This window comes from Bidens hawaiensis, unplaced genomic scaffold, assembly GCF_021521415.1.
Source record: "Bidens hawaiensis isolate Kalapana, Puna unplaced genomic scaffold, B.hawaiensis_p1.1 tig00032846_1, whole genome shotgun sequence".
Lineage (NCBI taxonomy): Eukaryota > Viridiplantae > Streptophyta > Magnoliopsida > Asterales > Asteraceae > Bidens > Bidens hawaiensis.
The window spans coordinates 135,565-146,803 of NW_027495624.1; the positions used below are offsets into that span (position 1 = coordinate 135,565).

General features: G+C 34.9%; 1 protein-coding gene across 1 annotated transcript; it reads left to right on the forward strand.

Moving 5' to 3' along the window:
• Nucleotides 1-646: 646 nt before the first annotated feature.
• Nucleotides 647-8,840, forward strand: LOC143584194 (GBF-interacting protein 1-like). The gene is made up of 11 exons (XM_077066296.1): nt 647-806; nt 1,765-1,808; nt 2,437-2,539; nt 2,621-2,732; nt 2,831-3,114; nt 3,221-3,346; nt 4,249-4,642; nt 5,569-5,869; nt 5,964-6,125; nt 7,025-7,519; nt 8,353-8,840. The coding sequence occupies exons 1-11, from the start codon at nt 647-649 to the stop codon at nt 8,593-8,595; spliced, it is 2,424 nt and encodes an 807-aa protein (XP_076922411.1). The 3' UTR covers nt 8,596-8,840.
• The last annotated feature ends 2,399 nt before the right edge of the window (nt 8,841-11,239 follow it).

Consider the following 11,239-nt stretch of genomic DNA (forward strand, 5'->3'; position numbering starts at 1 on the left):
TTTAGTCATTTTATACATTTTATTAAAAGCCCATGCTATTCTGTCAAAAACCTAAATATATCTAAAAAGCTACAACTACTACTTCTAGCTACCAACTTCAAGCCACCAGCCTCTAGCTACAGCTACCAACCAGTTTTGCCAAACATACTCGATACTAAAAGCTAGAAACTCCTAAAAGCTCTCAACCAAACATACCTTATATAAACAAGCCCGAGCTTTAAAAAACAACTTACAAGCCAAACTCTCAAGCTTCAGTAAAAGAACTCGAAACAAGCCAAGCTCAAGTTCTTGTAAGTCAAAATAAGCCAAACTCGAACTCTCGTTAACCAAAACAAACCGAACTCGAGCCTAATCAAGCTCAAACCAATTTCCGCTCTCTTTCTCTTTCTTTCTCTTTCTCTCTCTTAAATTCCAAAACCCCAAACTCCTCCTTCAGATCACAACATTCATTCATCTCAATAATCTCCATTATAACAATAATAATAATAATAACCATTATTATGTTCTGTATCTGAATCTATATCTATACAATCCAATAATAATAATAATAATAATAATCATGCGTTACATCATTATTATTAACTGATTAATTATTATTATTATTAATATTATTTCCATACGAAGAAGACGAAGAAGAAGAAGAAGCATGAGTGGAGCTAGGATTTCCATACCGAGCAATGTACGGAGGACGATCGAGAACATAAAGGAGATGACAGGCAATAATCATACTGAAGATGACATTTACGCCATGCTTAAGGACTGTTCCATGGATCCTAACGAGACTGCTCAGAAGCTTCTACTGCAAGGTAATAATAATAATAATCATTATAATAATAGTCATACTCTGCTTCTGTTGTTCAATTTCATTGCCTGATTTGTCATTAGTGTTAATTAGATTGCTTAGGGTTTATGTGTGTTTCAAACTTGTTATGATCTGCAGTGTGAATTCGGGTTGAAGGCGTCTTAATTATGAAGTGGAAGTTTAATGATTTGGTTTGTGATTGTGTTTTTTAGGTCATATATATGTGTATATATATTTTTTATTTTGGTTGTTTTTACTCGTACTGCGGTAATTAGATTGATTAGGGTTTACGTGTTGTTTTAATGCTTATGTAAAAAGCTGAATCTGTTCAAATTTTCAAACTTGTTGTGATCGTTGGTGTAAATTCAGTTTGAATGCGATTGAATTGCATGGTAGAAGTGCAAATGATTTGTTTCATAATTGTGTATTTAGGTCAAAATTTTGTGTTTATGTTGGTGTTGAATTTGGGGATTTGGTTTGTGATTGTGTTTTTTAGGTAAAGTTTTTTATTTTGGTTGTTGAATTGATTGATTAGGTTTTATGTGTTGGTTTAAATGCTTATGTAAAAAGCTAGATTTGTTTAAACTTATAGACTTGCTATTATCTATAGTGTTAATTCGGTTTGAAGGCGCTTTAATTACGTAGTGCAATTTCAGTGAAATGTTTTGTAATTGTGTTTTTCAGGTCAAATTTTTTGATTTTGTTTGTTATTTTCATTCGTACTGTGGTAATTGGATTGATAGTTTATGTGCTGGTTTTAACGGTTATCTAAAAAGCTGAATTTGTTTAAACTTTCAAGCTTGTTATGTTCCCTGGTGTTAGAATGATTTGAAGGGGCTAGAATTGCATAGTGGAAGCTTAATGATTTTAACATAATTTTTCACTCAATAATAGGTAGTAGGGTTAATTAAGTGGCATAGTTTTTTAAATTATGATAACAAATTTAAATCTTTGTGTCACAGATCCATTTCATGAGGTTAAGAGGAAGCGTGACCGCAAAAAGGAGGTAAAGTTTCTATTTTTTGTGTATGATTATAAGCTTTTGTCTTTATTTTGATATGCTTTCATAGCACCATTGCACTAGTATTCCATACTGGACTACTGGTATTTAGTTAGACATACTTCTATGGTGATATGCACTTGGCTCTGATATATTTTACAAGTGATACTGTATAATTACTATCTAGTTAGATCTATGTTGTGCAGAGGTAAGGTATATAATTTGCAAATAACTGATGCATGACTAATGTAGGCTATTTGTTGTAAAAAGGACAATTCAGTTACTAAATATATGAAAAGGATGTAAAGTTTCTACTTTTTGTGTAGTTTTAGAAGTGTTTGTTGTTATTTTGATATGATAACATGTAAAAAGAGTGAACTAATATAATTTGCAAATAATAAATGATACATGATTATTGTTGGTAATCTGTTGTAAAAATTGCAATTTAGCTGCTAAATCATCAATCAAGCTGGAGATAGTGAATTATTATACATGAATGATGTAGATAATTGGTTTGATGGATATATATACATAGAGGGATGTCTGTTACATAACCAATTTTAAGTAGAGAACTGCTTTAAAGTGTATCTTTGTCAAATTTTACTGTTACATATAATTAACCTGTTTTTGGCAGACTCCGAATAAAGAACCTGCAGAGCCCAAATGGCGACCTGGGATGCAGGGAAGGGGGAATAGGGGTGGCAGGTTGAACTACCCATCTCGTCGCGTTTCTAATGGTAATATATCATATTAATATATCAGTTTTATCCTTTCTATTTATTGCATGATAATGATCTATGATATCTTTTTCCCTCCAGATGGCAGGGCATCAGTTTCTGCAAAGGAAAATGGAATGAGTAAAGTTGCAGATGATGGTCCAAAACATTCAACTCATCAGGGTCACAAGAATAAAGAGAGAGTTGTTAAAAGGTTGTTAATTCACTAGATTTTTTTGGTTTTAATTATTAGTAATTTGTCATATGGTTCAAAATTTAAATTCTGAAAAAAAAAAACGTAATCTTTTGCAGTTCTTCTCGTCCTGTACCTGATGAAAACAAATCTGAAGTGCTTTCCGTTGTCGAGGCAAGTAAGAGCCCCGTTGGTGGGAGTGTACGTGGGCCCCTCAATGAGCCATCAGCTTCTAAGACACCATCACCTTCAGAAGGGTTATATTTGTCTGCTAAAGATCCTATTTTGATTCCTTCACAAGGTTCACGGTTCCCCGTGGGTACAATCAAACGTGAAGTTGGGAGTCAACAAACTTCGGTTGACGTAATTCATGAGACATCCCTTGAGATTGAATCAATTGCACGTGAGTATCGCATTCTTATTTGATTAATATAGGCATTATGTTGCATAATTTTTATGTAGTTTTTGTTTTAAATTTGTATGTCAAATTGATTTAATCAATGTTGCAGCTGGTTCCGAGGTTGGAAACTCTTCCATGCAAGCGAAGGCTTCATCTTCTCATGTCTCATTTCCTGTGGCCCGGCCTTCTTCTAATTATAACAACAGACCGCAACAAGCAATTGGGCCTCAAAAAGGTATCAAGCTGAAATAGTATTCACGTACTTGGTTAAATACAAAAAAGTTGTTTTGTTAATCTTTTGAAGCTGTAACGAATTAAAAGTCTATAATATTATGAAAAAATAGTAACTTTAGAAAAATGAAGAATAAATGTAGTTTGCTAGAATTTTATGAACTTCTATAATGAACTTTATTAGGACTTCAATAACATATTGACATCAATGAGATGTAGATTTTACTTGTTTATCACACGTGTTTGTTTATTTAAAAAGATTGGATCAATATTATTTATATCTATTCTGATTTAATTGAGAAACGGTAACTAGAACATTTTATTTGGTGTATAAATGTAAAGACTTCAATGGATGGATTACTATGCTCTTAACTCTTATGTTATTTATCATTATGATATGCTATTGTTCAAACCTCCCAGTTATAAAAAAAACAATATTTTTATTTGATTTGAACATCCAAATTTAATACTTTGTTTATCCCAAATTAAATGGAACTTGTGACTGGACACAATGCTACAACATGGGACAAAACATCCTCAGTAGAGCATCACGGGACAAAATAAATGTTATCATTACCTTTTGTGATGATTGTTTACCTGATAAGTTAAATGAAAGCATGGTACATAAATTTATTTACCGTCTTTCATCATTTCTCATAATAATTTATTAATACAGACAGTTAAGTTTGCTATATTTTGTAGTGATTGCCTAGTTTCTCTTACGCAAGACCATTTTAGATAAAAATTTAGAATGACCGAATGTAAATTTTTAATTGCGAACATGCTATTTTACTTTCCACAAAGCTATGAATTTCACAACACAAAACCTAACATTCCAAAACTATATGAATTTTTTTAAATACTGCAATTTCATGGTCCACTAACTTTGCTTATAATTTTCTACAGTTGGTCCAAGTATGGAATGGAAACCAAAACCAACAAATCCTGTTCTTGCTCACGGAACCGGGTCAACCGAGTCACCTAAGATGCCCGTGGTTCAAGATGAAAGTCAAACTTCAAACCCTTTTGCAGCCCGTGATTTTGATTTAAAGGAAGCGACCCAAGGGCTTGAGAAGAAGCTAGAGGAATCACAAATTTCAGATAATCAACATGTTATTATTCCAAATCACCTTCATGTTCCTGAAGCTGAAAAACTCGGGTTCTACTTTGGGAGCTTTGATGCCAGTTTCAGTCTTAATCCAATTTCCTCAAATGGGCCTGGGATCGAGCCCAAGCTCATGAGTGACAAGAGTTCTGAGGCTTCTGAGGTGGTTGATGAAAGTATAGACGAACAACTCAGGTTTGTGTTATTTCCTGTTAAATTAAGTGACTTGTGTCCATTTAAGATATTTAGGGGGTGTTTGAATGTGTGTTTTGTAGGGGTGTAAGAGCCAAGCCGCTCGTGAGCTACTTGATATCGGCTCGTTGAGCCGAGCTTGAACGAACTTGAGCCTAATAATAAACTTGTTTAATAAACGAGTTCTAGACTGAGCTTCGCTTATTGAGCTTGAGTAGGTTCACAAGCCTAAATGAGCCTACTATTTATATATTTTTATTCAATGTATTAAATACAGATGTAAATAATAGTTATCACTATGTATAAAATTATATTAAAAATAGCTAAATAATGCATATTATTTTATAATAAAAATTATAATTATAGGTAAAGACAAGGGTAACTCTGTCGCTCTCTATATATAAATAAACTAATAAATGTGTCGAGCCTGAGTCGAGGACGAGCCTGAAAAACTATTCACAAGCCGAGTTTGAGCTTAAGAAATAGAGCTCGAAATGAGCCGAGCTTGAGCTTGAAATGAGTTAAACAAGCTCTGGCTTGGCTCATTTTGTTTAAAACCCTAGTATTTTGAAAGAAGGCGATATTAAATAACTAAAATCAGATAATCAATTGTCTTTAACATTTGTTTGACAAATCTGGGTTTATTTAAGGAATTAGTTGATGTAATGGCTATGACCAAACAGGGGTACAACTCTTACAAATTAGGTTTAAAGAAGGGGTGAAAAGGTAATTCCGTTATTGTAAATTTGTTTTATCTTTAGACATTAGTTTTGATTATCCAAGGTTAATTATTTGACCCCCTGAATAATCACACACTCAAGTAGCATTCAAGGATTTAAAACTAATTAAAGATAAATCAGTTACAAAACGTGTATCTAATCATCCACTTATATCCTCTCACATCATCTGCTAATCTTTTTTTGGTTCAGAAATCAAAATGATGCTTTGGCAACTGTGGAAGTTGAAGATCATCTTGACCGTCCACCATCATCTAATAACATACCCGAGAATCTATCAACCGAAGGCGACACGTCATCAATTCCAGGCCCCGATCAGCATGAATCCAAACAAGAAACATCACTTCCAACAGCAAGTCATCAATACCCGATTCTTCACACCTCTCCCAACTTTAGTTTTGGCTTCATTCCACCAATGATTGGGACCCACGTCACATCTTTTGAACCCAACGAGTCTCATAGTCATGATGGTTCTCAAGTCCCAAACTTTGTAGTAAGTCTTTGTATAAAAGTGTAAAAGTTATACATTCGGCTTTGGCCATTTTATACTGTGATTAAATTCTTATGCATTTTTTTTTAATTTTCAGGTTCAGCAACCGTTTGACCCAGCAAGCTATTATGCTCAATTTTATCGCTCAGGTGCTGACATGGATGGCCGTGTGTCGCCCTTTCATTCAACTGGGGTTCCAAACAAGTTTAATGCAAATATTCCCGTGTTATCTCCACAGGCTTCTCATTCTTCTCAAGAGGTTTGTGTTTCTTAAGGTCTTTTTTCTTTACTAATGGGTGGGTTAGACGGGTTAGGTAGGTAACAAACCAAAATGGGTTCGGGTTAGAAGACGAAATTTTGGCACTTTTGAGTATTTTCATTTTTTGGCAAATCATTTGTGTTGAATGTGATTTTACTGAAAATGTATGTATTATTATACAGTCATAAGCTAAGTTTATTCAATAAAGTGATTTATTGCGTAAGAGTCGAATGGGTTCGGGGCAGAATGGGAACTTTTCACTGTGAACCCCCCACACCTAATTTTTTATACTTTTCTCATAACTACAGTAATAGTTTTTTTTAATAAAGTGATTAATTGTGTAACAAACCAAAACAGGCTCAGGTCAGAATGGAAAATTTTTACTCGGAACATATTTAATTACTTTGTTCTCCTAAATTTTAATTCTATTTTACAAGTAATTAAATGTGATTTTAGAAAGTATGTAAAATTACAAAAATAATCTACTTTTGTGGATAAAGAGATTTACGGTGTAGTGAGTCAAAATGAGAACGGGTGACAATGGGAAATTTTGATGGGTGGTACTTTAATAAGATTTTTAGTTTTCTAATAAGCATTTTTGTCTGTTAACGCGATTACAGAAATTATGTAATATTAGAATAACAAACTAACTTTTTGAATAAAATGATTTGTTGTGTAACATCAGCAGGAAGTTTTGATTTTTGAATGTGAGCATCCACCCCCCCCCCCCCCCCCCAATTTGTACCTTTTTAACTTTATTTTGTTCAAGCAATAATATAAGTTTTTGAATAAAGTAATTTAGGACTGTCAAACCTATTTGACCCGTTTGACTTGATCTATGTGACACTGTAAATAATTAAACAAAACCCGACTCATAATCTTTGAATTTCAAACTGCAGGTTGGGAATTCACTAATGTTTTCTGGTGCTGGTCCAACACCAACCGCCACCACACAAACCGGCGGATTCATGCAAACCTCCATACCCGTGACCCAACAACCACTACCCGTTTTCAGACAGCCACCAGGGATTCATTTACTGCATTACCCTCCAAATTACATCCCATACGCCCCATATTTCTCCCCGTTTTATGTACCTCCACCAGCCATTCACCAATTTTTAAGCAACAACACATTCCCTCAACAACCTCAGCCCGGTAGCATGTACCCGGGCCCACCAGTACCTAGCCCTAAATACCCGCTTCCACAATACAAAACGGGTGGTAATACTGGGAACCAGGTTAATATTGGTATGCCCGGAAGCTATGGAACGTACGGTTTAAACCCAGCTGGGTATAATTCTGGTTCGGCTGCCACAGCTGGCAATTCAACGTCTGATGAGGACCTCGGTGGGTCCCAGTTTAAGGAAAGTAATGTCTACATCACCGGACAGCAGGTTAGTTTCATTTGTTTTAGTTAATAATAAGTTAAAATTAGGGGTGTGCATGGATCGGTTTGAGTTGGTTTTGGGCTCGAATCTAACATTTTGAAAACCGTTTGATTTCGGTTTGCAGTTTTGCATAATGAATCCGGTTTGGTTTGGTTTTACCACTAGGCTTGAAATACTTGAGCCGAAAAAGGCCCAACTTTGGGCCTAATTTTTTTTTGTTAATTAATGTTTAATTGATTATTTCACGTTTTGATCTTTAACTTTTGGGCTGCACTGTTTATTGATATTTGGTTTCTTCGGTTCGGTTTGGTTTTTTTCAGTCTTTGGTTGACAGCAAAACAGAAGCTGAACCAAAAAATCGGTTTTCTAAAAAACATAAAAAAGGAGCCGGTGGTTTTTTATTTGGTTTGTTTTTTTGGTTACAAGGAATGCTCATGTTTGCTTGTTTAGCTTTAACGAAACAAACAACTGAGCATGGACCTTTATACGAACAAGGTTTTTTTGTCCGTGCTTGTTCGTTAAGAAAATGAACGTGTTCATGTTCATTTATGTTTGTTTTTTTGTGGTATAAACTAATGGTTCACGAGCGCAAACGAACATACTTTAGTAAAAACCAGCTAAAAGTAAACATGAACATCAATAGATTGCCCAAATGATTAATGAAACTCGACTAATTGTAATGGATGATATTTTAATTTCTTTAAATTTAAGACTTTTTTTTGAATTTTTTTTAATGTGTCTAAATTGTAATGTGTCTAAAAAGTTAATATTTAATGAACAAACTTAAAAATATAAACCAACGAAAATTACGTGTTTGTTAATCCTGTGTTTATTTGCAGAGTGAAGGTTCTGGTGTATGGATGGCCGCACCGGGTCGAGACATGTCTGGCGTGCAGGCTAATTCTTTCTATAATATTCCTCAAGGCGGTCACGGGACCTTTGCCAGTATTTACCACCACCCAGCTCAACCCGTAACCACCAGTGCGGTTCACCCACTTCTCCAACAGTCTCAAATACTGGCTGGACCGGGCGTTGACATGGCGGGGCCCACACCTCAAATCAACTGGCCTAATAACTACTGAAAGGATCAAACAAATGGATCACCAGTTTTAACAAAAGGTATGGATTTGAGAAGACATTAGTTATAATGATTAAAGGTGATACATAATTAGCTGGATTCGCGTGTAAATCATTTGTAGGAGGCTGGAGTTTTCGATATATTTATCGTTTTCGAGGATATATGTAAAAAAGAATATGATGAAATCCTCTTGTAACCATTAAGTGACCAATTTTTAAAAGTTAGCTGGGCCGGTTTACAAATTCTTTCGTTTTGCTGTTGTTTGTAAAGCGAACTTTGAAAGCAAGAAAGGATGTATTTGAGCTGTTGTGATTGGTATCGGGTATTATTTAAAATCGAGTTCTTTTATCTTTTACTATTAGCTGTTTAGTAGAGTCAAGCCGAGCTTGTCTTAAGGGATATTTTCTCGTTTTGTGCCCATGTCTAAAGCTCGAGCTTGTAAGTAATGTTACTAGCTTGTGGCTTGTGCAAGATTCGTCTTGTTTGTTAGATTGTTATTCTTATCTAGAATTATGCGTATGTGTATAATCGACTAGAAAGGAACCATAAGCATTGATTAAATAGAATGACGGGGTGAGATGATTTTGTAAGCTATTCTACAGAGCATAGTCGATAGTTTTTCTATCTTTAATATGAGTACAGTATTACTATATTTTATTAAAAATGCATTTTAGTTAAAAGTTTATTGAATCAAGTTTGTTTAAACATTATGTATCGATATCTACACCTGGTTCTGAGTTAGGATTTTTCAAGCGATGTTTTACGACTGGGCGTCAATTTACAGGTGTTTTATACAATTACAAATTATGTTTTACAATTTGACAACAATTTACGCATCGCCTTTTACATACAGCTAGACATGTTCAAAACGGTTTGGGACTAGGAACCGGAAGGAACCGGTTCCTATATTCAAAACCCCCTTTTAAACAGGTTCCAGGCTCGAACCGGTTAGGGAACCGAACCGGTTCTCTCACCCTCGGACCCCTAACCTATCTAACCGGTTCTTACCGGTTCCTAACCCGGTTCCTACTTTTTTCCATTATAAGTAGGGCCGTTTTTCTAAAAAGTAGGGCCGGTTCTTACCCCTAACCGGTTCGGTTCCAGAACCGGTTCCGGTTCGGTTCCGGTTCCTACCCGCCCCCACTCAGAAATGCAAGAACCGGTCACGGATCATCGGGTTGAATCAGATAGGGTCCGGTTCCTAAAAAAAATGGGTAGGAACCAGTTCGGGTCCACCGGTTCGGTTCCAGGAACCGGTTTCGTTGAACATCTCTACATACAGGCGTCAATTTACGCACGATCTATGCACGGTTGCAAATTCATACATGGTGTTTTACATATGGATGCTAATTTACACGTCTTTTTTAGCTCATAATGCTAATTTACACATCGTGTTTTACACATGTATTTTTTAGCTCATAATTTATTTTTTGACCCAGTTACTGTTACTGCTCATGCCTAACTCCAAAATATATCTACAAAACATTACATAAAAACATAAACTTGTCTACATAAACCTTATTAATCTCGTTTAGATTCATGAGTCTAATGAAGCTTGGCATATGAAACTCGGGCATGAACTCGTTTATAAAATAAGGAGTGAGCTGCGGTTTTCGTCTATGCGGTTTGCCAAAATCTACGATTTTAGTCCAATAGTTTCAAATTTGCGATTTTCGTCCACGTGGCTTCATTTCACTTGCAATTACAACCAAATTCACTAATCCCGGTAAGTCTGGTCGTTAAATCCATCAACATATCCTTCACGTGAGGGGCAGTTTTGTCCTTTTTTCCCCAAAATACACCCCAACCCCTCACTTGAGGGGCTTGCGAATTAGAACTGGGGTTTATTTGGGGAGAAAAAGGACAAAACTGCCCATCACGTGAAGGACACGATGATGGGTTTAACGACCAGACTTACCAGGATTATTGAATTCGGGTTTAATTGCAAGTGAAATAAAACCACAGGGACGAAAATCATAAATTTGAAACTATTAGAGTAAAACCACAGATTTAGACAAAACACAGAAAAAAAACCACAGTTTACTCTAAAATAATATTTGAGTTAGAATTTAGCTATACAGAATTCCGGCTTTTAAGAAGTTGATTTTGAGTAGACTGCAAAGTTGCTCCACTCGTTTCACTAGAAAACAACAAACATAAAACAAATGTAACATTATTATATTCATATGATTGTAACAAGAAATCACAATGAAGTTGTTTGCTACTTTAAAGTTTAAAGTACATATGCATGTGTTGTCTTTATCTTAAATGGCTTTATGTTGCTTGTTTAGATTCTTTAACGTGATTCCTTCCTTACTTCCTAACCCAGATTTTGACCATTGGTCCCACCATTATCTCATTTTCCTCTTGTGGATTTGTGTCTACATTCTAAAATAGTATTATATTCAATTTTTTATTATTTTATCATTTATAATTAGTCTGTTATTTTATTGTCATTTTATACATGTTTTTAAACCATTTAATATAAATTTAATTAATTACATTAACTATTATTAAAATTAAAAGTATATTAGTTTTTATTAATTCTAACTATTCGTCTTTTGGTCGCCGTCGGTCCTAACTACGAATTGGCTGCTAATGGCCCCAACTTTTAACGTATTTGTTTCCAACTGTCCGCAACTAACAGA